Source organism: Dermacentor silvarum, chromosome 4, assembly GCF_013339745.2.
Source record: "Dermacentor silvarum isolate Dsil-2018 chromosome 4, BIME_Dsil_1.4, whole genome shotgun sequence".
NCBI classification, from domain to species: Eukaryota; Metazoa; Arthropoda; class Arachnida; order Ixodida; family Ixodidae; genus Dermacentor; species Dermacentor silvarum.
Genome location: NC_051157.2, coordinates 221,937,495 through 221,964,991, shown reverse-complemented (window position 1 = coordinate 221,964,991; position 27,497 = coordinate 221,937,495). Strand labels below are relative to the sequence as shown.

At 49.3% G+C, this 27,497-nt stretch overlaps 2 protein-coding genes across 2 annotated transcripts in view; one reads left to right on the top strand and one right to left on the bottom strand.

Annotated features, from left to right (window-relative positions):
- The window catches only part of LOC119450988 (progranulin-like), a 51,635-nt gene extending 50,403 nt beyond the window's left edge, over nucleotides 1-1,232 (top strand). Inside the window, 1 exon segment of the mRNA XM_049666757.1 lies at nucleotides 815-1,232. Within this exon segment, the coding sequence (XP_049522714.1) occupies nucleotides 815-1,047 (233 nt within the window). The 3' untranslated portion in view covers nucleotides 1,048-1,232.
- LOC119450991 (F-box/LRR-repeat protein 12) overlaps nucleotides 1-27,497 on the bottom strand; it is a 462,769-nt gene that overhangs the window by 113,113 nt on the left and 322,159 nt on the right. The gene's annotated exons all lie outside the window — the stretch shown is intronic.

Sequence of the window (27,497 nt, the reverse complement as noted above, 5' to 3'; positions counted from 1 at the left end):
CGCAATCATGAACACGTTGCCTTCTTAATTGTTTTTTTTTTTCGACAGGAACATTCAAGCAACACGAAAACGAGTCTGTAAGGCATTGTGGTTAGACAAAGCGTCACAAGATGTCGCTACCAGCGTGCGTCAACCTGGTATTACTCAAACGTCATTGCTTATACCGGAATACCGGACACGTTTTAGCGTGTCCGGTATTGCGGTAAACGCAAGCAGAGTGGGAGATTTTGCCGGATGAGCGGCGGCGTATAAGCGTGAGCTGCAGGAGGGATGGGGATTGCGCCACCACGTTGGCAGCTCACGCTTACGCCCCCGCTCATCCGGTAATCCGCCAAAACCACCCGCGTTTGCCGGTATATCGGACACGCTAAAACTCTCTTTTAGAGAGCTTTGGCGTGTACGGTATTCAGGTAAACGTAAGCGGATTGGGCGTTTTGCCGGATGAGCGGAAGCGCAAGCCTGAACGGCCTGCACGATGCAGCCACCTGGTGGTGCGGAGCTCAACCAGACAAACACAGCGAATATTTCCCTTCCCAGTGTATTTTACTGTGCTGCTGGTGTGAATTTTCGGCGGCGACACAATTACGTCGCTGCGAAAATTTAGACCAGCAGCGAAAATGAGCACACTTGGTTACTGCCGTATTAGTTCTGTCAATTTCTATTTGGGCTCTGCGCCACTAGGTGGCTGCAGCGCTCCGGTAGCTCACGTTTACGCCTTTGCCTATCCGGTAAAACGCCAAGTCCACCTACATTTATCCGAATGCTGGACAAGCTAAAACTCTCTGTTATATCCCTTCTCTCGTGCCGCCTGCAGAAGTGAAAACAACCTGCCCCGACCAGAGCATTTGTCCGGACAAGATGACCTGCTGCCAGTCTAACAGAACGTACGTGTGCTGTCCGTTTGACAAGGCCACCTGCTGCGCGGACGGGGAACACTGCTGTCCCGAGGGCTACCAGTGCGACGAGGCTCGACGCATGTGCACACGCAAGCTCCGGCCAGTGGAAGTGCCGGCACTCGAAGAGTTCTCGAGCAACACGAATCCGTAGAAGGATCGCGCCTCCTCTATGTTATAATGAGAAGGGGGGGGCTAAGAGTAAAACGCTACAAAAGAAATTGAGATTGCGAACGAGTCAGTTATTGTGTTTTTTGAGTGATCTTCCGAAGCACTTATCCGAGATCATCAAGAGTCACCATTGTGTGTTTCAATTCTTTAAGTAAAGCGATCTTTTTTTGTGTGTACGTTCGTGATGGGAGGACTGATGGAAGAGCGGAGTACCGACATCCATCAGCAAAAGTATACACATCTCGCCGAAAAACTGAATGAAGTCGGAGGTGAAGCTCCGGATCGGCAAGCATGTGACTCCGCCAATGAAGGTTTGTAGCGCACACTTCGTCACCGAAGACTTCTTCTGGAGCAACATCGGTTAGCAGGATGCTAATCGTTGACAATGTTCACGAAAGCATAAACATTATGCTTTTACGATGTGGTAGTTGTAGTTTACGTGAACGGCACGTTCAATGCGGCACGAAAAGACAAGCTAACAAGTTCGCGCCGATGCCTTACGACGTCCGAACGCTACTGCTACAGCTGAATATTTGTAAATAAGGCTGCCCAAACGCTCCCGCAACAGTTGATTATTTGTAGAGCCATTTAGGCAGCTGGTGTCTGGTTTTCTAGCGTAACTGACGGAGCGTAACTAGGTTCGGAGCTTCGCGCTGATCGCTTGCTCTGTGGCATATTTGCTTGCACTGACCTTTTTCGATTGATTTGAAAACAAGATCGGTGTACTTTTTCTGGCTTAGACCGAAAACGCTGCACTCCAGCCATAGCGTTCGTTCTAGATACAATTCACGTCGCCTACATCCTTCAGTAAATTTAAGGGCGCCATTCGCCGTAAAGTAACAAGCACGCACGCACTTCTCGTTATGCATGCTTTTGGTTATGCAGCGGCATTCCGCAGCCAATGAGAATAAACTCTGAAAAATAAGAATACACTCGGCGTGCGACGAGAAAGATGAGAAAAAGCCCGGCGTGCTACCACACGGATGCGCAGTCGCCTATTCTGATACTCTCTCGGTGCGCCATCATGGATCGCCTCGCGCGCCACCTGTAGTCCGTGTGCATTGCGAATAGAGTCCACGGTGGGGGAAGAATGTGATGATGCACAGGGTCCGCATTCGCAGGTGCGAGCGAGAAATCTTTTTTCGAAAAGCAAAGCAAGTGCGAGTCATGTTCGTTTGTGGAAATTGCGGCCACCCAGTGGTGAAGTAGAAATACTAAGCTTTTCCTCATCCTCACAACTATCCGGGCTTCGCCACTGGTCTCTACACCTGGATTCGTTCGGCTTTTATTAAGTTTATGTTTGTGCTACCCAATTAATGGACCTCACGCTATCATTGAGGAAAACAAGGCGACGTCCGCGTGATCCAGTAAACATGAGGAGCCAAGCGCTATAGAAAAAAGACTAATGAAGACGAAGCAGACGCACGCAATCAATAATGGACACGATTATGACTTTATTATCTTCCCTTTATTTACAAATACATTCTGTTTCAGTTTATTTTTCCTGCTGCACCATTCATGACCGATCCCCCGTAGCGCGTTATAGTCATAAGGCCAGGAACCAACCAACCAACCAACCAACGTATACATGCAGATGAAAAGGTAGGACCGCCTCTGCAACTGCGAAGGCAACGTGCTAGACCAGGAATTGTTAGCCATAAGGCCAGGAACCAACCAACCAACCAACGTATACATGCAGATGAAAAGGTAGGACCGCCTCTGCAACTGCGAAGGCAACGTGCTAGACCAGGAATTGTTAGCCATAAGGCCAGGAACCAACCAACCAACCAACGTATACATGCAGATGAAAAGGTAGGACCGCCTCTGCAACTGCGAAGGCAACGTGCTAGACCAGGAATTGTTAGCCATAAGGCCAGGAACCAACCAACCAACCAACGTATACATGCAGATGAAAAGCTAGGACCGCCTCTGCAACTGCGAAGGCAACGTGCTAGACCAGGAATTGTTAGCCATAAGGCCAGGAACCAACCAACCAACCAACCAACGTATACATGCAGATGAAAAGAAAATGTAGGACCGCCTCTGCAACTGCGAAGGCAACGTGCTAGACCAGGAATTGTTAGCCATAAGGCCAGGAACCAACCAACCAACCAACGTATACATGCAGATGAAAAGGTAGGACCGCCTCTGCAACTGCGAAGGCAACGTGCTAGACCAGGAATTGTTAGCCATAAGGCCAGGAACCAACCAACCAACCAACGTATACATGCAGATGAAAAGGTAGGACCGCCTCTGCAACTGCGAAGGCAACGTGCTAGACCAGGAATTGTTAGCCATAAGGCCAGGAACCAACCAACCAACCAACGTATACATGCAGATGAAAATGTAGGACCGCCTCTGCAACTGCGAAGGCAACGTGCTAGACCAGGAATTGTTAGCCATAAGGCCAGGAACCAACCAACCAACCAACGTATACATGCAGATGAAAAGGTAGGACCGCCTCTGCAACTGCGAAGGCAACGTGCTAGACCAGGAATTGTTAGCCATAAGGCCAGGAACCAACCAACCAACCAACGTATACATGCAGATGAAAAGGTAGGACCGCCTCTGCAACTGCGAAGGCAACGTGCTAGACCAGGAATTGTTAGCCATAAGGCCAGGAACCAACCAACCAACCAACGTATACATGCAGATGAAAAGGTAGGGCCGCCTCTGCAACTGCGAAGGCAACGTGCTAGACCAGGAATTGTTAGCCATAAGGCCAGGAACCAACCAACCAACCAACGTATACATGCAGATGAAAATGTAGGACCGCCTCTGCAACTGCGAAGGCAACGTGCTAGACCAGGAATTGTTAGCCATAAGGCCAGGAACCAACCAACCAACCAACGTATACATGCAGATGAAAAGGTAGGACCGCCTCCGCAACTGCGAAGGCAACGAGCTAGACCAGGAATTTCAGGTCTCGATCACCAGGCTAGGCCTGCCCATTGCTACAACCCATCACCACGACGAAGGCGCGGACGCCAGCTCTACCCAGTAAAGAGACTTTGAGCGGGCATGAGCCAATCATGGCAGCTGCTCGCACGATTGCGCTCTGCAGGATCATTGTTCGCTACTGCAGCATCGGCCGAGTGACTGAGATGTAGAATACTCGATTGCCAATTTGTTGATCGCTAATCGCGAGTTCGAATTCCACGCGGCATAGTAAGATTCTTCCTTTTCTTTTCCTTCTTTCTAATTTTCTCGCGAAGAGTTTTGAGATTCTAGCGACGGGACACCGACGGATATCGAAACAACCAGGTGAGTGCATGAGCCCATAACAGCTATCGCTGTACAATGATTACTACTCACGTAAATGAAGGCCCAACATTGTACTCTCAATTTAGTTATGAAACAGCGACGTCAATGTGACGTCATAAATAAAGTGCTTTTCTTTGGTATTTGGGTCGCTTTGGCACAGGGAAAGTTCGCTAAACATGGTAGAGTGCGTGGTCCAGATATAGCGCAATGTTTCCTAGTTGTTTGCAAACACAGGTGCTGCGCGGCTTCCGGTTTCGACTTCTAACGTAGCCCACTAAATTGAGCGGGCAGTAAAAACAAGCTCGACAAGCAGGAGTGCATTAAACCGAAGTTCAGAGATTTTAAACACTTCTCCTGTGCAGAAGCACAAACTTATAAGTTTGCCGTAAGTTATACGAAAAATTAAAGGTATCAGCGTGGCTGCATCCTGCGCTTTTATCTGAAAAGACACTTTCCGTACACATCGAAACCATTTTAAAACACGCTTTCAATGCGATTAGCAATTCTTGGGATACTTCTCCTCACACTTTCCGGTATCTATGCCTGTAACCGTTTCCCTACGACAAAGTAGTCTCTTAAGGTGGATACACACGCGAGGGCAAAATCCCGCCTGCTCCGCGGACAAACAGTGACGTCAGCACTTGAATCCGGCGCAGCCGAGTTAGGTCGCATTCGCACAGCCGGACCGCCGTTTGCGGAATCCGCGTGCTTACTCTCGACTCCAACGTTTATTAGCAGCTGCGCGTTTGCATACTCGGCGTGCTCTATATTTCATAGCGCTGTGAATCCCTCAACAAGAGCCAAAAAAGTGACGATGAATCCCAACCAACTGGCCCAACTTGCCTTGTTGCAAAAAAGTGACGGTTGTCTCGTCAATTAGCGTTTTCTTGTGCACCTCACTCATGTTGAAGTCACGCAGGCTGCGCGGCCTGAGTAAATAGAAATGCGCGCGCAACCACGACTCGCCTTTCCCGCTGCATCACAACAAAATACACGCGGTCACTGCTGCACAACGAAATCACACGTGGCTCCAAGCCGATAACACGCCATCGTGGCCACGCCAATGCGTCCGATGTTGACAGATTTGACGCTGACTACGCTAAATTGAGGTCAGACGACCGCCAAACGGACGGATGGAAATACCGGCGAGCATTTTCAATCCGGACCGCGAGCGGAGGAGCCCGGACTAGGCGAGGGCGGCACGTTTTGATGACGCGCGCGTCACGTGATACGCCATCCACTGCGAAAATTCCTCCTCCGTCCGGTCGTGTGAACCCACCTTTAGGACCAAATAAGATTGTCCGTCCGTCCGTCCATTTCCCTACCCAATGACCCTAGTTGGTCATTGGACCCTAGTAAGCCTTGAGCAATCAGGTGTGTGATAGTTGTGAGGCCGTCGTCGTCTTCGTTCTATCGTCGTGATTTCAGCTTCGTCATCCGACTTTCATCACGCCGTGGTCGTTAAAGGTGGATACACACGCGAGGGCAAAATCCCGCCTGCTCCGCGGACAAACAGTGACGTCAGCACTTGAATCCGGCGCAGCCGAGTTAGGTCGCATTCGCACAGCCGGACCGCCGTTTGCGGAATCCGCGTGCTTACTCTCGACTCCAACGTTTATTAGCAGCTGCGCGTTTGCATACTCGGCGTGCCATATATGCCTTAGTGCTATGAATCCCTCAACAAGAACCAAAAGAGTGACGGTTGCCTCGTCACTTAGCGTTTTATTGTGCCCCTCACTCATGTTGAAGTCACGCAGGCTGCGCGGTCTGAGTAAATAGAAATGCGCGCTCAACCACGACTCGCCTTTCCCGCTGCATCACAACAAAATACGCGCGGTCACTGCTGCACAACGAAATCACACGTGGCTCCAAGCCGATAACACGCCATCGTAGCCACGCCAATGCCTCCGATGTTGACAGATTTGACGCTGACTACGCTAAATTGAGGTCAGACGACCGCCAAACGGACGGATGGAAATACCGGCGAGCATTTTCAATCCGGACCGCGAGCGGAGGAGCCCGGACTAGGCGAGGGCGGCACGTTTTGATGACGCGCGCGTCACGTGATACGCCATCCGCTGCGAAAATTCCTCCTCCGTCCGGTCGTGTGAATCCACCTTATACAATCATCGTCATTCCAATGGTCTCGCAGCGTCATCGTCATACACTCATGGTCATCCCGTGCCGTTGTTTCACGCCGTTATCGTCACGCTGTCGTTGTCACGCCATACTCGTCAATCCAGAATCGTCATCCGTTTTTCGCCATGTCATCGACGTCGTCGCACTGTCTTTGTCATTCCGTCGACGTCATTCCTTCTTCGTCAGTCTATTCGTCGTCACCGCTTCGTGGCCATCCAGTCGTCGGCATGCCCACACGGCCATGGCCAACCCTGGCGAGCGATTGTTATCGGAAAAGGAAGCCGATCCCGGATACATTGTATGTCGCATATAGTCGAAGCAATGGAAACATCAGAAGGAGCACCTGGGAGCACTGCAGATTCTAAATACGGGTGTCTTCAGGAATTTGGTGTGTCGATCACTACCACGGTGTAAGATATTTTACTCTATATATAGGTTGGGGTCACTTCTCGGCTTGCTTACTAGACGCGATCGACCAGATAAAGTACCAACGGCGCGCGTCTATCGGCCCAGTGACGGCAGCGGATGCCTATCGGCGGAAAGACGCGACTTCAGTTAGAACGCAGGCGAGAGCTTGCGCGGACAAGGAACGCGCGCATGCCCTCTCCCTCACTCTCACCCCGGTGACCTACTTTCGTGCATCACTCGATCATTCCGGATTTCCCGCGAAGCGGCGGTTGCTATACCAACGGGAGATTAAACCAATAAAAACATTTTCTGTCCTGAAGTTGCGTCGTCCCGTCGATAGGTATCCGCTGCCGTCACTGGTCAATGGACGCGCGCCGCTGCTACTTCATCTGGTAGATCGCGTCTCGCGAGTGTCCTCACGTAAAGAGTATATATCTTACACCGTGGTCACTACACTGCTCTGCATGTTAATCGCCCTGACGTCGACAGCTGTCGTAAGATGGGTTCTGCCGGATTTTTCATCCCAGCGTAGTACGCTGATAGGGCGCGTGACCGGAAGTTACTTTGGGTCGCACGCTCGCTGCTGTTATTGCACGCGTGAAGCAATTAGTTAGAACCAAGTAGACGACACGACGAGGTGGCGCAGCAACTTCTGCGCGGCGTCGCCCTCTGTCCTTGGCTTTAAATAATTTTGTAGCTTATTAAGCACCCCCTCACAATGAGAGACACAGACAGGGGAAAAAATGGTAACGGGCTTATATAAAGGAACAAAAATGAAAGGATGCCCTGCCTGCACGATATTGTGGAACGCCTCTACAACGAAATGACTTGCATAACCAATGATTTAGTACTTCCCGGTCGAATTACCATCTGCCACGCACATTGTGAATGCCTCTATAGCGAAGACCACTACAACGAATTTGCCTGTACAACCGAGGAATATAGCGGTGCCGACACGCCTCTCCGCAGTCACCATTGAGCGGCGGTGCACGCAACAAGTGCCACCGTGCGGTAGGGTCCGGCGACCGCGGTAGCTACGGTATCCCCTCCCCCGTACTGTCAACCGACGCGATGGTCTGCTCAGAAACGGCGACATCGTCGATGCAATCAAGGACCGGCTAGGGTATACGAAGGCAGCAGCGTTGAAGAGCCTGTAGACCAAACAATAATTTGGACGTGGCAGGCAATGGCGGCATTTGACGCTCTGCAGCTGTAAATTGGGTCACTCCCGGATTTCATCGCTAAGCATGAGAGCGAGAGAGAGTGCGCAAGACGCGCGCACTCTCTCTCGCATTAGCGCCGAACGCTCGCGGTGTCCGTGACTCCAGCAGGCGCCTCTGGCGGCGGCTGATCTTGTCGAAAACCTCCGAGCCGCCGCCAGAGGCACCGGCAACAGTCACCAACGCCGCGCGCGTTCGGTGCGAACGCGTGCAAAACACCGACGGCGTCGACAACAGTTCCGTGCGTTGATGCTGCTGCTACATGTCCAAGTTAATACAGCTGATAAAACTACTATCCTTACTCCGTATAGCTCTCTACTAATTTGCTATCGCAATTGATGCTTCGCCTTTCGGGTGAAACGGCGACATTTATTACTACATTGACGATTGAAATACAATAACAGTACGATGAACTGTTCACTAGGTACATGACGTGAAGATGCAAGTCCGATGCACTGTAATTTCGTAACAATCACAATACAGTAGTCAAGTTTGGCTTGCATAGACTTCCATAATATTGATAATGCAACAGGTAGAATGATGTGTCATTAATATAAAGGCATCTACAACGAATGTATGACAGATTGGATTAGATGTGTACGCCCGTGAGCAAAAGTATACGGACCAGGGATTGCGCGATAAAGCAAATTTTATGCTCTGCCTGTAACGTATCTCGAAATTGAGGACGCAAATCGAAACTCTGCATTGCGAACTTACCACTGCACTCGTCAGTTTAAATTTATGCATCGTACAATTACGAAGAACCAGATTTATTTTCTTAATGCCTCGGCAAGATTGTGGTTCGTCTGCCTTTACTGTACGTGGATCACAGCACTCCATTTAGCGAAGAAGCAGTAGTAGCCTGCAAATAGGGAGGGCCATCTCTCTAGCACCAGTTTTGCTGCGCAGTTAAACGTTAAAATTATTAAAAAATATATATTGCAATTCGTAAGAAGGCTATATGCATAAGCTCGACGCACGAGGCGCGTTTCTTATATATAATACATCAAAAACATGTACCTAGAGTCGACTACAAAAAATATATATACTTTCGTTTTCTTGACAAACTTGGGCTGCTGAACGGCTGTTTTCTACGGTCGAAAATCATCATCATCAATCAACAGGCAGCAGCATCTCATCATCATCATCAGCAGCAGCAGCCGCGCCGCCGCCGCCGCCGCCTATATTTATGTCCATTGCAGGACGAAGGCTTCTCCTTGCGATCTCCAATTACCCCTGTCTTGCGCTAGCTGATTCCAATTTCTACCTGCAAATTTCCTCATTTCATCATCCCACCTAGTTTTCTGCCATCCTCGACTGCGCTTCTCTTCTCTTGGTATCCATTCTGTAACCCTAATGGACCACCGGTTATCCATCCTACGCATTACATGGCCTGCCCAGCTACATTTCCCCCCCTTAATGTCAACTAGAATATCGGCTATCCCGCTTGCTCTCTGATCCACACCGCTCTCTTCCTGTCTCTTAACGTTAGGCCTAACATTTTTCGTTCCATCGCTCTTTGTGAGGCCCTTAACTTCTACTCGAGCTTCTTTGTTAAGCTCCAAGTTTCTGCCCCATATGTTAGCACCGGTAGAATGCAATAATTGTGCACTTCTCTTTTCAACGATAGTGGTAAGCTCCCAGTCAGGATTTACACGATGCCTACCGTACGCACTCCAACCCAATTTTATTCTTCTGTAAATTTCCTTCTCATGATCAGGGTCCCCTGTGAGTAACTGACCTAGATAAACGTACTCCTTTACAGACTCTAAATCGCCAGGCTGACTGGCGATCCTGAATTCTTGTTCCCTTGCCAGGCTATTGAACATTATCTTTGTATTCTGCATATTGATCTTCAACCCCACACTTATACTTTCTCGGTTAAGGTCCTCAATCATTCGTTGTAATTCATCCCCATTGTTGCTGAACAGGACAATGTCATCTGCAAATCGAAGGTTGCTGAGATATTCGCCGTTGATCCCCACTTCCTAATCCTTCCCAGTCTAATAGCTTGAATACTTCTTCTAAGCATGCAGTGAATAGCATTGGAGAGATTGTGCCTCCCGGTCTGACCCCTTTCTTGACAGGTAACTTTCTACTTTTTCTACGGTCAAGAATGGGAGGTCATAATTACACTGGCTGCCACAGCAGGGCGAACGGGTTCTGTTGCAGACGCACAATTTACTAATGCAACTTCATATTTCTCGTTAGTGGCCCTTCAAATGTACTTTGCTATTGTCTGACAAGGTTTTACCTTCAACAAATTGATGCCTATTTTAATGAAATTTGTGCAAATTGCACTCTATCCCATAGCCACAAATATGCGTCGCAAGGCTCAGGGCTGCTGATAATGCAAGCAAATATCTCCGCGCGTCATCCCCAGCAACAGACATGGCTCGAAGTATTCTGAATAAATGAAGCAAACATCGCTGCGCGCAATCTCCAGCGATAGGCATGGTTTGAAGTTCGCGCCTTGCGAGCGGAGAAACAAAATTTGAGCTGTTTCGCAGCGCCACCGCTAGATGGGAGTACGAGTCCTAGACAGTCACGGAACGCTGCATTTCCGAAGCTGAAGCACCGTGGCGTTGACATCATGCTGGCCGTTGGCTGCGATACACCGTTCGTTCAGCTATTCAGTTATTTTTAGTTGCTAATGATGGCTATGATAATGAAGGTACCAGCATCTCCTTTCATACCGGGTGGTGCCGCGTGCTATTTTTGCCAGCAGATACATTTCAGTACATGGGATTTCCCTAACGTCATCCCTCCGGCTTCCAACAACCTTGTGAATTCTTATAATGCGTTCTTGAAGCTTATTTTCACTTGCTGCAAGGGCACTAAATGGTGCCATTTTGGCTCTAATTTCCACGATTCGATAACATTCAGGGCATTACGGGCAAGAGCTATGCTTTCAATGAAAAGAAGGTCAATTACGCGTGTGCGATCTTCAGCAAATGCTCGCACTATCTGATGGTCTTCAGTGCTTGTCGGTGCCCTTATCGTGCTTTTATTTTCTAGCGGCACTGCGACGAAGACGGACAGAATTCTGTCAGCGCGATTATAAGGGCGTCAAGCTCCTTTGAGTTCATACATTATATATATATATATATATATATATATATATATATATATATATATATATATATTGTTACGAGGCATCGCGTATGAGCCTGCCATTAAAGGACCGCTGTGCTACGTGAAGAGGAAGAAGACGGGACATGCCTCCTGAGATGCTGTCAGCCATTCTCTGGTAGCAGCAGCTTGTAAATACTGTCTCTCCCCTGCACTTGTGAATCCCCGTGACTATATTTATATACATATACATAAGGTACGCTACTTACTAAAGAAGGTCTAGAGTTAGCGACATACATGCATGGTCGAAGCCCGCCGTAATTTATTTATGCGCCAGCAAATTAACAATATTAATGGTAGGCGCGAAACAAGACGTGAGAAAAGAGAAAGTGCAACGTGATGCCACAATGAATTCACGCCAAATTGTAGACAAATCCATCTACACCACCACGGATTGTGTTACGTTGGGCGAAAAATTGCAGCGCCAGGTTTTTCCTGTAAGGAAGTTAGTACTGCGACACTTAATGGTGTGTAGACCTCGCAGCACTGCAAGCCAATGTAGCAGTTTATTAAAGACGATAGTCTTTCTTGGGGAACTTAAACGCTGAAAATTTGGTCTGTCTGTCTGTCTGTCTGTCTGTCTGTCAACTGATTCAGCCACCCAGCCAAAGTTGGACCACTTGCTTACCGCCCACACTACTTAAACTGGTACGGCTGTTCATACTTGTGAACGTTATCAATCAAAAAGTAAATATTACGCATATCTGAGGCGCCACATCACTAGGTAAGTATTAGGAGGTGTGTTCCTTTAATAAAAAATACATAGATACGTAACTCTAAAGACCCTAGTTTCTTAAGCTGCGCTGAAAATGTCATGCTATGCGCGCAGACGAACGACGTCTACCACGAAGGGAGGGAACCCTCTGCACAAGCTCGTGTTTCCCCGACTGCGCGCCAACGAGCGCCCTCTGCCATGGAGGAAGGAAACCCTCTGCACAAGCTCATGTTTCCCGATGTATTGCCAGATGGCGTCCATGTCCCACGCAGCGCCTCCTCAATTTTATCAATGCCAGCCAGATGCGGCCGATTCAACATAAAGGAAGCTCTGTTAGAGGCAGGGCAAAACATAAATGGCCGCTTGATGAAATACAACCCACTCTACAAGACATGCCCAGACAACGCAGGGAAAAGACCGACGACCAAATTGCAGCGGAGAAGCGCCGGCGTGCCGACGCTCGTCGTCTCAAGCATGCCCAGGAAACGTCCGAGCAACGAGCCGAGCGGCTAGCGCAAGATCGTGAGTCGAGGCGCACCCGGAGGCAACAGGCCAGACCAGGATCAGACCAGCACTCATGTAGTACGGCCGGCAGAAGACTATCGTCTTTCGACGACATTTGCAGCGAAGCACGCAGATACGCGGCCATTTTTATTACTTGCGACTTCAATGAAGATAGTTGGTATTTTTAAGTTTAGCAGTGCACCTCACAGGCCACCAACGGCACCAGTGTTCAATTTCTGCCAATCCAGAGCCCAATTCGAGAGTTAAGTATGAACACAGCAAGTTAGCGTTCAGATGGAGCAAGTCGCCTTACCATTAACGTGCGATTTAATTTGTCAATGTCTCAATTGCAAAAAAATGTTTTTATTATTAGGATTATTATAATTGCGTCGGCATTTGGAGTGTGAAAGTGGGGAAACGTGTGCGTGAAGTGTGGGAAGCCGTCGCTATGAGAAATTACAAATAAAACTTCAGCGTACTAGAAGTTACAGCTTGGGTGATATTGTGAACAAACATTAGGAAGAGCTCGGAAGCAATATTTGTTGTAACTTGTTTGGGCAGTAACTAGCGTATGTAATACGGTCCTGTGCAAAGCGTTGGGGGGCCAGAGACCGCATTTCCTTGACTTTTGATTGGTTGCCCGGACGATCTCGTTTTGTTCTCGCAACGATGCCCGGATAACGGCTCTGTCTTCTGGCTCAAGGTCACTTGAAGGTGGCCGACGACGGGAGCTAAAAGTATTCCATGCCTAAAACGAACGCATCATCCACCTTTATATATTTATACAAACACTGAATATGCGGATAGTTCAGTGTCGAAAGTGCGTGTGCAACTACATATTCTCGCCGAGCATGCCTTCCTGTTGGGGCCACATGAAAAGGGCACAACACCCAATCTTGCTAATCTCTCTCTCTCATTGGTAGCACGTGTCACCTTCGCCGCATCTCCCAATTACTTAGCTCGCACGGTAATCGAACTCCTAGATATCTTAGATGCGTTGCCTATCATTCAGCTCGAACCACGATTTCAGTACACGTGCATACTATCGACGGAGCCGTCCCACTATACCATTCCGTGAAGCTCTATAGGCCGTGTGGACAAGCAATTGCGGCCCACGATTCTTCAAAACTTTCCGCTAAACACTCATTTAGAATACCAACATTTTTCAGTTATAAGATGGCACGATACAGTGTCACACAATCAGCGCCGAACATTATTTCAAACTTTTAATTAGACAGAAGCTAATTTGATTCAAAAGTTACTTATCATTGCAATTTTGGCACGCATTTCTTGTATTTGTATTTCATCGCAGTTTCGCACGCTGCTAGAACGCTCTCCGTATTGTCGCGGCGTTTTCTATATTCTAACGGGCACTATTCTATTAAGTGCCCCTCCGAATGCAAGAAATTAGGGAGTTTTAGTATAGCGGAAAACAGCAAACGCAAGGATTTAGCGTTAGCGTTGCGTGCTGCAAACTGCGCATGCGCAGAACGCAAACGTAGCCTAGAACTCTTACGTACGTACGCTATTTCCGGAATATAGCGTTCAACGCTAACGCACGCAAGGGATTCCGTACGCAGGGAAGATGGCGGCCTGTTGAAGCGAGAGCCGTCCACTTCGGATCTATCGAGTCGTCGGCCTGCACTGTTCGGCTCATTCGTTCCCCACTAATGCTCGTGTTTGCTTTAGATATGTGTGATGATGCTTCGACAGTAGCGTACAGGTGACAAATGGACGTTGTTTTCGATATACGTTCTCGATTAGCGGCGGAGTAGGCTTAACGAGAGGGTTTGCTCATGTTTGCTCATGTTTGCTGTATCTGCCTCGAGATGGCGCCCAAGTGTATTTGCGTTAGCGTTAGCGTTTTGCTCCGTTCCGCTATTCTAAAACACTGCCTTGTACCGCGCCGTGCAGCCTTTCTTTGCGTTAGCGTTGCGTCGCACGCTAACGCTAACGTAAGCGTTTTCCGCTATACTAAAACTCCCTATTAAGAGTTCAAATATTTATAACAACTTCAGATGAAGTCCACTGTTCTATCGCGTGAAAAAAAATTGAAGCAATGAGTTTATAGCTAGCTGCTTCACTCGATCGGCGCCAAAAACAGGTATATATAGCAATTGCGCATACCGGTATAAGAGCGCCTAAAGTCAATGAGTACGGGCTATTAACTTTCACCTTACATAAAACTGACGCAATGTTCCCGTGAGTCTTGCAAAAGTTGGTGATCGCGAGAATACCGTCATGGGCGTATATAGGCCCGGTGGGGGGTGGGGAACGGTATCGGCGCGCAAAGGTAGGCATATGCCTGGGCAGAACTAATCTCACGATGACTGTCCACGATACACCGCGATTAGCATTAGAGCAATGTGGCCACATCGGATTCATGAAGTGACGTTTATTTAACACCTGCAGTGGTCATATACCGAGACTCGCGCGTTGCTTCGGCTAAATGCGACCCACTCCGCTATCGTTCCACTTTGCCAGTGGCACTCTCTTGCCAAGATCGCACACCAGCACGGCGGCATGACCAACGTTTATAGATTATCTATAAACGTTGGGCATGACGACAACGCGTCTACGACGACAGTGCTACAGTGGCTAGAATTCTAGCATAAATATAGGCACGTTGGGCTGACGACAACGACTCTAACGGTGCATTGAGGACGACGGTATGACAAACGCGGCGTAATCACTATTGAAGGACGACAGCGCGATTGCGATAGACTGGCGCGAACAGTTGCATAATTTGTTAACTTGGTGCAGCAGCTAAACGTGGTTCCCCCTCATATTAGCCAAATGTTCACGCATCGCATCACGCTGAGGATGTAGGCCCGTGCCGCATCGTTGGAGCCGGCTGCATACGGCATATACCCTTGCCTTTGGTGGCACAAACGTGGTCCACGAATACTTTGTGGCCATATATACTTCTCGTGTGTTGCATGATTTGTGATTTTTCTTCACATTGTCGCTTTGAGAATTTCTTCGTAATGTCGTGTGGGACGCCGCCGATTGTATAAAAGTATTGAGCCCCACTATGATTGACTAAGCTATGATTGGCCTTGCTGAACCATTACTCAAGGCAATTCACCTGTCAATCTACGCTGACGATATTTGTCTTTGGTCTTCTGCGGTGATTCGTCTACAAGTGCGCGCAAGGATTCAGCGGTAACTTGCTCGTATCTCCAAAAATAAAAATGTCGCAGTTTCACCCGAAAGGCGAAGCATCAATTGCGATAGCAACTTAGTAGAGAGCTATACGGAGTAAGGATAGTACTTTTATCAGCTGTATAAACTTGGACATGCAGCAGCACCAGCAACGCGCAGAACTGTTGTCGACGCCGTCGGCGTTTTGCCCGCGTTCGCACCGAACGCGCGCGGCGTTGGTGACTGTTGCCGGTGCCTCTGGGGGCGGCTCGGAGGTTTTCGACAAGATCAGAATGGGACACTCGTCGAGCAGCGTCGCAAATCTTACCCACCTTCTTGCCTCGCAACGTTTTTATATAAATACGCATTTTGTGCCGCAGCTAATCGTCGCCTCCCCTCCCTCCCTCCCGTCCCCCCACGGCCTTTCGCGCGACGGAAGAAGTCGCGTTTGCTCTTCATATATGGTGATTGTAAAGGAGGAAAGAGACGCTTAATTCTGCAGCCCTTCAGGAAGTACGGCGCAGAACGCGCGTTTGCTCTCCGACGTGCGTTCGCGCCCCGTGAAATTTTAGCGCGCGTCCCTCGGGCCCTTTCACTCGCACATACAGCGTCCGGAGCGCGGCGATGATTTCATCGCCGTTGAGGTCATACGGAACCTCACGGCGACGCCGACGGCAGAAATCCGCTTTGGAGTGTCCCTATAATTGCTATCGCAATAAAATGAGAAGCACAACTTCGCGGTTATCTTAGGTTTATTTATCCACCAGTTTCGGTCGTTGGGCCGAAACTCCCTTGAAAAAGGTCGGTAATTCACTAAATCAGGTGAAATAATTTCTCATTTGTGTCCCTTGAAGTGCTCTTCTACCCGTTCTCCTAGACAAGCTATGCGCATAAGTGTACAAAATTCTCTGTGTGTAACTACAGCTTAACCTGTTCCTGAGACATGGAGTAAGTAGCAGGCGCCAAATATTTCTTCTATTTTCTCTTTCTATAGCGTCAATCTCCTTCTAATCTCCGTCAATCTCCTACATCTCCTTCTATAGCGTCAATAAAAAGAAAACAAAAATTGGTACACCGTAAACGATAGGTACATTGCGAATTAGGGTATAGCTTTGGCCGCCGATAAACCCGCAGGCGTCGGAACAGGCGCACGAAATTGGCTCCCGACGAGCACCTCCGGCGATCGATTTTCCGTGGCTGTCGACGTAGAAGCCACGTGATGCGCGAGAGATACTGCGCGCAAGGCTCGATCAGCGGCGTTGATTAAATGCCAACACGATTTGCGCATCGGCCGTCACGACAGGGCGAACCGGGGCTCTCTGCGTAGCGGCGGCGATCACGCGAGCGAATCTGGCCCTCCATTTGTGTGCAGGGGCGAGTTTCTCGCGTGAGCCGACCAGTTACACGAGTGCGTGCAGTGGATACTGCTGACCATTTAATAACCATTTTGTGTGGATTGGAATCGGAGAGGTGGGGTGCGAAAAACAAAGTAACAAACTTCTCCGTGCCGCCGATAAACAACGTCATTCGTTAATTCACCCTCCGAAGGCACCCCATGGAAGACCACCCATTTTGATTAATCTGCAGGATCCAGTGAACGAAGTAACAAACGTAAAAACGGACAGCTTAAGAGTGTGGCGCGCACGAAATAACAAATTTCGAAACAACGCAGAATTGCTGCATCGTTATCTGAGCGTTCGGACCACCCGTATCGGTTAGTCTTGACCCACCGAAGAAAACAACTATGCGATATCCGTGCTCTCTGGACGTTCAGGGTGTGGTGAGGATTAACATACAAGCTTCACTGTATGCTGTCTATACCATGCCGTCTTGCACTTGATTCTCGTAAATCGTACTGACCACCCATTCAGGTTAGTTTGGACCCATCGAATGGAGTAGCAAGCGGAAATTGGTAGTCTGTAAATATCTGGTGCGACGCAAATGAACTGAGAACTCCGTGGTGTACAAGGCGTCAAGTGAGGTTTTCTTTTTTTCCTTCATTCACACGAGCGTCTCTACGTCCAGACCACCAGAAACGAACGGTCGCGATTAAAGTAGTCAATTTATTCGCATCGCCTTAACTGGGAACCTTTATCGCCTGCAACCCGTAGTTTATACTTATCTCCGCCATAAGCGCGGACTCGCACAGAGCCAGGTTTCGGGAACCACCACCACACCATTTCCAACCGCGCGCGCATTTAGCCCTGACGCAACGAGAGGTCGATGCGCACGTCGCAATGACTTAACGTCACAATGGCGGCGACATGTCGTACGTGGGTTCGACGAACGTTGCAGTAGGTTATCAACGGACTCGATACACTCTGCCTGCGGTCACCCACCGCTAACCTCGCTGTAATCTTCCTTGGCTCTGAGCTCGGGATTCTTCAAGGGTGAGAGACATGGAGGAGCAGCCTCCTGTGTCTACAAGTTCACACAGAACGTTCTGAGCACATTCATTCATTCATTCATTCATTCATTCGTTTGTCCATTCGGTCACTCCCTCCCCACTCCATTCTTCTATAATTTGGTGGCACATTGCATGAAAGGTGAAAGGGCAACCAGGCGAATAGAAGAATGGGCCGGCCTTTGCAGCGAAGACGAATACATGCCTAATGTTTTCGTTGCCCTGTAGGGATGCCATGCGATTCCACCTTGAGAGGAAGGCTGTGCTTGGCTTCTCTCCGAGTCCAGACGAGTTGCTTCAAGTCGACGTGTGAGAATGCGTGCCAGTTGGGGCATATTCCACCTAAAGAACTTGAAGTGCAACTGTTCCCACCCGCTCAAGGTGTTAGGTGTGATAGCGGATTTGCCTACGCCCTAGTGGGTTGAGTCAGGCGTTGGCATCACAAGATCGCGACTTGCGGAAGTGGCTATCAATGAAAGATTGATCATGTGCTCTGCGCAGCGCTCTGAGAAAAGGAGTAAACACGGTAAATAAAGCAGACAACTGGTCGACTAACGCGCGTCTCCTGCACCGTGCTAATTGTTAGAAATATGCATAAAATTATCTCCAATGCGTCGTTTATGCATATAAGAAAGGCGAGTCAACAGCGGTTGACATAGAAGAAAGAAAAGGTCATCTTGGGCGCATTATTGTGCCACGTGGTTTATTGTTTAGAGTGCATTATACCTTCGCGATCGGGTCACATTTTAGACTGCCCTGGAATTTCACATCTATATGGCCGTTATTACTTCTTTGTTTCTTTCTTGCTCATTCAATATTAGGCGACAGCTAGCTTCAATCTACTTTCATTCCTTTAATCCTTTTCCACAGCACAGGCGTTTTACGCGCCATAACCGCGATCTGATTATGAGGCAAGCCGTAGTGGTGGACTCCGGATTAATTTCGACCACCTGGGGTTCTTTAACGCGCACCCAATGCACGGCACACGGGTGGTTTCGCACTTCGCCCCCATCGAAATGCGGCCGCCGCGGCCGGGATTCGATCCCGCGACCTCTTGCCCTTAGCAGCTTAACGCAAACTCATTTTCTCTTCCCACTTAACGAGCAGATCGACTTCATCGCACATTTAATATAGGCACCACGATTGCCGCGAGGAAGTCCCATTATATGCATGCAATCATATCTTCAATGCTAATAACACTCTAAAAGACAATCAATGTCCTTTATTCGTAATGACTTAAAACTCCCGTGGGGACAATCGCGGAGGCAGTGTAATTAAACGCGTGGGTGGGCGGCCCTGATAAGAGCACGCGATATACGTCGCCGCAAGCACTTGAATGCGACAGAGAAACTGCGAATCAGGCAATAAGTGTGTCATTAAATCACGAGTTTTGCGCGTCGAACTGCATTCGTTGTATAGTGGTGTGCTACTGGTGGGCTGACACTGGCGAGTAATGATTATTCTATTAGATATATACAGATGATGCACCATAAGGAGGTGGAATCGGTATATCATGAGGTCATGAGTAGTAGGAGAACAGTGCCAGTAGTTAGAGTTTAAAGAAGTTAATAGCAGTATTTCAGTTAATTCAGGCGTAGCATAACCACTTGACTCATTACACTGACCAACTAACTATCCGGAATTCTTGAGTTCTGCGCGTACAGTGTGTTTACAGTATATACCACGTTTGTTGGTAGTCTACCAACTCCTCTCCAACCTTGTCATCTTTGTGTTCCCCTTTCCCATTCCCCCGGTGTAGGGTAGCCGACCGGACTTTATTCTGTTTAACCTCCCTGCCTTTCTCTTTCCTCCCCCCTCCCCACCAACTGCGACTCTATTGGTAATCCGCGGTTACATGCACAGTTTCGACTTGTCTTGTGTGCTCTCCCTTTCTTTGCACTCGCGCATTATTCCCCTAATGTAATCGCGAAACGACTGGCCCTTCAAGATGTTCTGCAGTTATATGCCACCCAGGATGCAAGACTCACTTTCGTAACACGTTACTTAACGACTCTGTCAATCAGATGCCCCTCACCTCACGTATGTCACGATAGGACCGCCGTTGGGGTACCAATAAAGGAATAACTTGCTAAGCTTACGAACCAAAAGGCAGCCATTTTGTTCCCACATCAGACCCTTCCTCCTTTCCCTGCCGAGTGTCGCAGGGCAGTCCAGTTCCGCGCCTGCCAGAAGGCTCAAGCGCACACAACGTGGCAGGCTGCGGCGCCACGGAGGCGTAATTATTAATACGTTGCGCGACCAGCACACCGCCGATTGGGCATCGGAAAAAGCGCGCGTACACCCGCGTGCCAGAGGCGTAATATGTGCACGCCGGTAGCTAGCGGCAGCGCCAACCAGGTGCCAAGGAGACCGCGAAAGGACCGAACAGAAGCAAAAGGTAGATGAAAGAAAGAAAGAAAGAAAGAAAAAGAAAGAAAGAAGGAAGTCCGTTCTTCGAAGGTACTCGCCACATACTGTAGCACATGCGGAGGCGCACCGATTTCTTGCTCCTCGTCATTAATCACCCTCCGCGCGACCTTCGGTCGTCCTCGGTCACCCTCCCCTTCCCCCCCGTACACTGACACACACATGCACTCGGTCCGGGCCAAAAACCAGAGCAAGCGAGCTGCCGAGCGGAGGAGAGAAATGGCGAGCGAGAAACGGCAATGACGTCGACAGCGGCGACGGCGAAGGACCACCGTTCAGTCACTGCACCAGCCGAGCTATCTTGGAGAACCCTTCCCTGGTTACATAGTCTATTTCGCTGGAGAAGAGCGCAGCTACTTGGGTCGATCTTGCTTCCCGTGTGCTCGAGTGAATAGGAGACTTCGAGATATCCAAACGCACACCTCGTCGACCCGGAGGTTTTCCCACGAGCCCTCTCTCGTGCCTTTCCCGCTTTCGTGAGCGCCGACTTACTACTACCAGCTTCGCGTTGTGATAGTCAAAAGAGGCCCGCGCCGAAGCCGCGCGAAGAGGCTGTCAGTAAGCGCTAGAGGGATGGTTGTTCGCAACACGACCCGTCGGCGGGGTTTTTTTGGTTTGTGAGCCTGCTTGCCTGCCGAGCTCGGGGGTGGAGCGGCCGGCCAACACCCCGCGCACGCTGTTCTATCTTCTCGGCGTCACTGTTTGTGGCCATGAAAAAGGCCGCGCCTTCGCGGCCGACCCGAGATGAGCGATGAGCGTCGGCGGGTGAAAGCTACGCTGACCGGGCTACACGAAGGTGGTTCGCCCTTGTAAACGTTGCGTAACTGCAGGGCTCGGCGTTCCCTGTTCGCGTCGAGACTGTTGCTTCGTTTGCATGCTTCGCTTGACTGTTTGTGCGCCGTCCATTTCTTTATCTGCTGCATACAGCGAGAAGCGTTCAGCAGGAAGCTCTGACTCGGTACCGTTTGCTATAGGGCTCGCCTTATCGCGACATCTGAGAAGGCGAACCTCGCTGCCGAGCATATACGAAGTGCAGTTCGAATGTAATGAAGAACGCGGCTAACTAGTGGGAAGGAGTGCCTTAAGTTTTAACTAGTGAGTTTGGTTTCTTGGAGTCGTCTTTCTTTTTTAAGTTCCCACAGCAAGATGAGACGCGAAAGCACCTCTACGATGTGCAGATACGGAGCGCGTCTTTTAATGAGGGTTCATACTGCAACAGACAGTGAATTATTGCAGAACAGATCGTTCTAGTGCTCCGCGTCAAGACTAGTGGCGTCTATTCTCAGTTTTATTATTCGTTAGGCTGTCAAGTTGGTTTCCAGGAACGGTATGTATCTGTCGCGTTCGTTCATGCTGTCACTGCTGGCTTATCACGTTGCAGAACAACTCTTCATCAGTTGGTATATGTAAAGAACGTTTTTCAAGAAAGTGTGTTTTATTGAGGTTCAGAATGCTGACTTTTTGCTGGAGAACACGAAGGCCAAACTTCTTGAGTTTCGCGCCGTATAGCGTTAGCGACGAGTACGTTCACGTGACCATCACGAACTTCAAATTATTTTCTCGTATCCGGGCTGCTTCGGTGCGGAAAAAAAGTTTGCGAACCTCGCAACCTTTGGTTCCTGTAGAACGTAATGTAGTTGTTCCGTGCTAATAAACAGTTAACTACAGCGCAGCAGATGCTGTGAAAACACATGATCGCACAGGCTATACGAGCGGGTGCAGGAAGTCCCCGGCGTCGCCGCCGCCACCCGGATTGTTCTTCTGGGCGTTTCGGGACGTTAAACTGGACAATTTTAGCTAAGCCTCCTCTGACGTCAAGAGTGACCATTATGCCATCGCGGAAGCGAAGTATGGTAACACAACTGAACTTCAGTTCCCTATTTAGCGTCCCCTTTGCCAAAACGGCGGCCAAATTTAAACCAACACGCTTTAATATGACATCCTTCATATACATATGCTTCGTTCCGTGCACCTGTGCTGCGACAGCGAGTGATGATCGCGCTTCTGTGCGCCCTTTATATATATATATTATAGGGTTTTACGTGCCAAAACCACCATCTGATGATGAGGTACGCCGTAGTGGGGGACTCCGGAAAATTTGGACCGCCTGGGGTTCTTTAACGTGCACCTCAATCTCAGTGCACGGTCGTTCTCGCATTTCGCCCCCATCGAAAGGCGGCCGCCGTGGCCGGGATTCGACCCCGCGACCTCGTGCTTAGCAGCCCAATTCACCATAACCACTAAGCAACCACGGCGGGTATATATGTATACAGTAAGTAACTGGATTGTTCAATGGGCCAAGCGTGTTTAGAAAAATGAGAAGCACAACTTCGCGGTTATCTTAGGTTTATTTACCCAACAGTTTTCGGTCGGTAGACCGAAACTCCCTTGAAGAAGGTCGGCCCACCGACTGAAACTGTTGGGTAAATAAACCTAAGATAACTGCGAAGTTGTGCGTCTAATTTCTCTCTCTCTCTCTCTATATATATATATATATATATATATATATATATATATACTTTTTCTTATCTTTCTACCTTCCTCTTTCCTCAGTGTAGGGTAGCAAATCAAGTTTCCTGTTCTGGTTAACATCCCTGCCTATAACCTCCTTTCTTTCTTTCTCTCTATGCATGGGGACGTTTTATTCCCCACAACTGAAGTGAATCCTTCGAAGGCAAACGAACTGGGACCTGTTCTAATTCGGACGGCATCAGCGCACGTCGCACTAAATCCAAAACAAACAAAGAAACAAAGCACCGCCAGGCGCCCGCGGTGAACCCCCTGCCGGCCAAACCATTGTCGAGCTTACGGCGTCAGGCGGCTTACGACAATCCTGGCACGTCCGGCCACTCGGCGCGCAACGCTGGTCGCGACGAGCGCGTTTACTCAAGCGTCAAAAGTGTGCCGAAAAAAAAGCCGACACGACACACAGCGACGAGACGGAGTGTTAATGAACTTGATGTGGGGCTGAAGCGATCAATCGCAAAACGAGGGGACGCCGGCGTCACGCTACGGATGGCGCGAGGCACGCGTAACCTGTCGTCGCTTGACCGCCTCGGCGTCCTCTTGGTCTCATTAAAACGGTGCAGTATTGCTCGAATGACGAGGCGCACAGATGCGGCAGCTCCGGCCGGCGCCATAGCAAAACGTATGGTGTCCCGGGTTTAGCCCATGTTTGCACCGAATATTAACGTTAAGGCCCCGTGTCGCAGAAAATTTGGCGTCGGTGTCGGCGTCCGCGGCGGAGAAAATTATCCCGAACCACCCCGACCAAGCAGGCCCTCCGCGTGGTGCAGAGGCGTTAGTGAACTAATTGGATTTCTCGAAGTAAAATCCGTCCGGAAAATCGTAAAGTACGACTTAACCAGAATGTACCGACATGATAGCGTCGGATTGTAATTTGAACACACGAGAAAACGTAATTCTGTTACAGAGGAAACTCGAAGGCAAAACCCTTTTTCCAGCATTTCTACCATTCACACGGCGCCGCGCCCGGGTATGTTTCTTGCAAAAGGACCATCTAGACGGCGCGCAGAGGCGAAGGTGTAGAAAAGCTCCAGTTGCCGGGAAGCCTGACAAGCATTCATGGATCTTTGAATGCTATCGCGTTCCACTCTTAAAGGCGAAGCTTAAGCAGCCTCTATTTTTTTTTTTTTTGTCACCACTTCGTTGAATTGCAATAACGCTTTCGTGGCTCAGTTCAGACTGACGAAGTAGAAAGATAGAGAGAGAGAAACGAAAAGGGAAATATAGGGAGTAGTTAGAAGTATTCGGCATAAACATAGGTTAAACCCAGGACTATACGTTTTGCTAATTGGCACCGGAGCTGCGCTCTCTCTCCTTTCATCCCTATATCGCCTTCCCCGCGGGCAGGGTAGCAAATCGGACGTGCGTCTGGCTGACCTCCCTGCTTTTCCTCTCGTCAGTCGTTCTCTCTCTCACTCCATTGCAGTCTAGCAATAAGGGTGCGCACAAATCCTTCAACGCATTCGAGAAACATTTTCACCGCTGTCCGTGCTCCCCCCCCCCCCCCCTTTTCTTTTTTCTTTTCTTTCTTTTTTTTTTTTTCTTGTAGAGTCATCTGTTTTACAGCGACGATTGTTAAGGGTAAATGCACATTTCGTGGCGCCCCATCATGGCGTTATGTTTTGTTTTTGTTTTTTCACAGTCATCGAACAAGAGAACTCGAACAGGACGCGGTGGTGCTGGAGGGCTGCGGATTAACTTGGACCAACGAGGCTACTCTAACGTGCACCCAATTAAGGCTCCACAAACGAGCCTTTCCGCGTTCCCCATGCCATCGGAACGCAAGTGGGAATCGAACCAATGACCTCGCGAGTTTGGGAGAGTAGCCACATACATTAACTAAGCCACCATGGCAGATATATCGTCGGCTATAAGTACCTTTAGTTGGTGCTTCAGGCTACGCTTTCAGTGACTCGCTGCGGCATTTTAAAGCAAAGCTTTCGAAGCGACCCCTTCCGGATTTTGCTAACCATGACTGCGGCAGCTGTCACGTCGAATAGCTCACGCACGGCACAACGTTCACATATCGCCTAACGAATCCGCTTATATGTAGCCACGTCTCTGCTATATATACAGATGTGCAGGTGGCTGGCACTGCTCGTCTACGGAATTACGCAATGAAAGAAGAGACGGTACCTAAATATCCTCAGTGCGACAAATATGCGCCTTCAGGCGCATAATTCGGAGTGATGCGGGCTCATCCTGGAGATACAGTGCGCTAGTAAACTCAGCTGATTCCGGAAATGGCGTGATGAAAAGTGGGCTGATCCCATCGACTACGTGATCCGCGGTCACGTGGATCACGTGGACCGCGCGGGTGGGGTAGTCTCCGCGTATTGCTCACTTGCGGTGACGGCACGTGATCGCTAAGCTGCAAAACGCACTGCAGCAGATGAATTGTATTACCGCGTTTACTCAAGATTTTCGCGAAAGCCTCGCGTCACATCGTCCGAAATGTGCGTTAGATCTGCATAACATTTTTTTTTTTTTCTGTCTCCCTCGGTAAAGGCGCTCAGACACTGAGACATTCGGCTTCTTGAGCGGCGCGGCGGAATCACCATTCGGCGGTGCCGAAATCTGCTCTTTCAGTGCCGATTGGTTCCAGAGCGAGAGCAATTTCTGCTGGTTCTACCACCGGAATACCTCGCCGCGTACCAATAATAACGCGAGCCAGTAACAGTGTCACCCCTGCATATTCAGCAAATCGCACTAGTACGGTCAAGCTGCTCTTTTACCCACAGTATCCTCCATCCTTTTTGATGTAAATATAATTGTATTCTATTGTATTGTATTGTATCATATTGTATTGTATTGTATTTTGTTCATCTGTATAGCAAGTTATCGCACGCTGTCCTTGTTTTCATTTTATGTCGAGAGCTGGCAGCATCTCCGGCGGTGCGAAGGGCGAGCACTGTGAGCGATGCGGCATTTCGGCGGCAGCAGATGCCGCGCCGCTCTAAGCCGAATTTCCGATTGTGAACGAGCCATAAAGAGCAAACGAAGCAGCCCAGTGGATATCTCTACGTAGCGATGTAACGTTGCCCGTTGGTATTTCAGACGCGCTGCACGGCGTGAGCCAGACGCATATTGTGGCGCGTTATGGTTGGCTGCGGCTGCAGGACCAAGCGTGATTCCTGCACGTGACTGTCCACGATTTCGGACGTCACGCGTGATGAACTACTTAGCCCCCTTTCCCTCCCTCTCCCCCCCTCTCTCTCTCCCTTCCCGCCTCCCTGCCGTTCGTCGTCCTCTTTCGCTGCTACCGTTTCAGACACACTGATGGAACAATCGTTTCGCTCACCTGTGGCCGTCACGGGCGATGTGGCGAGCGAAGATATTGCCCTTGCTCAAACGTGGCCGGCGCTTCGCATGCCTGGAATGAACAGCTTGTGTGGAGCAAGGCATCGTGCGCATGTTTTGTTAACGCGATAGCGTTAAGGCCCCCGTGTCGCAGAAAATCTGGTGTCGGTGTCCGCGTGGGCGCGCCGGTGTCTTTGGCGGAAATAATCATCCCAAACCACCCCGACCGCGCAGGCCCTCCGCGTGGCGCAAGGCGTTAGTGAACAAAATTGAATTTCGCAAAGTAAAATGCGTCAGAAAAATCGTAAAGTACGAATTAACCACAACCTACAGGCGTGATAGCGTCGGACTGTAATTTGAACATACGAGAAAACATAATTCTATTATGCCGAAACTCAAACACAAACCCCCTTTTTCCAGCATTTCTACAATTCATACAGCGCCGCGCCGCGGTTAGTTCCTTGCAAAAACACCATCCAGATGGCGCTCGCCTCCTCGGCAGCCGCGCGCGGCGGCGAAGTTGGAGAAAAAAGAAGCCTGATAAGCAGCCAGGGATCTTTGAATGCTATCGCGTTCCGCTCTTAAAGGCGAAGCTTAAGCGTCCTCCAAATTTGTTTTCGATCCTGCAGACGTGAGGGTTCTCGCAGCAAATCAACGCTGTTCACGGGTCGAGTGGCACGCTATAAAATCGGGGTGCCCTGGACTGCAGAAGTAAAACCAGCAAGAAAAACAAAATAGCAGACGACAGCTACGTGGCAGTAAGAAACGTCGCTCGCACCTGGCGACCTGTTATTTACCATCGCTTTCATGCTTTTCTTGACCATGTGAAAGCTTTTCCTGCATTTTACGCCATTTTTGACGACACTGAACTTCCTAAGGTGCCCTTCGTCCTTAGTACGTATAAATATGCACTGGTATACCTATTAGGTATGTAGCAATTTTATACGCTTCGTGTGCTTCTCACGACTCATTCGAGCATACTCTGTCACGTTCGGTCTGTTAAAGCATACACGTGTCTACCACGAAGTTTCCTGTCCTTTGGACAAGTTTCTTCCACCAAAGCATCAAATGTCAGCCACCAGCCTTCCTCAGGCACCAAGGAGCGTACAAAGTAAGATATGCACATTTGAATCTACCATACTTGTATAAGCACTTGTTTTCCTGACAGAGCGAGGGTAATATTAGTGGAATGCCTTTCCCTCTGGTAATAAAATGTACTCAGTTACCGTAGAAACCAATGGGAGAGCAAT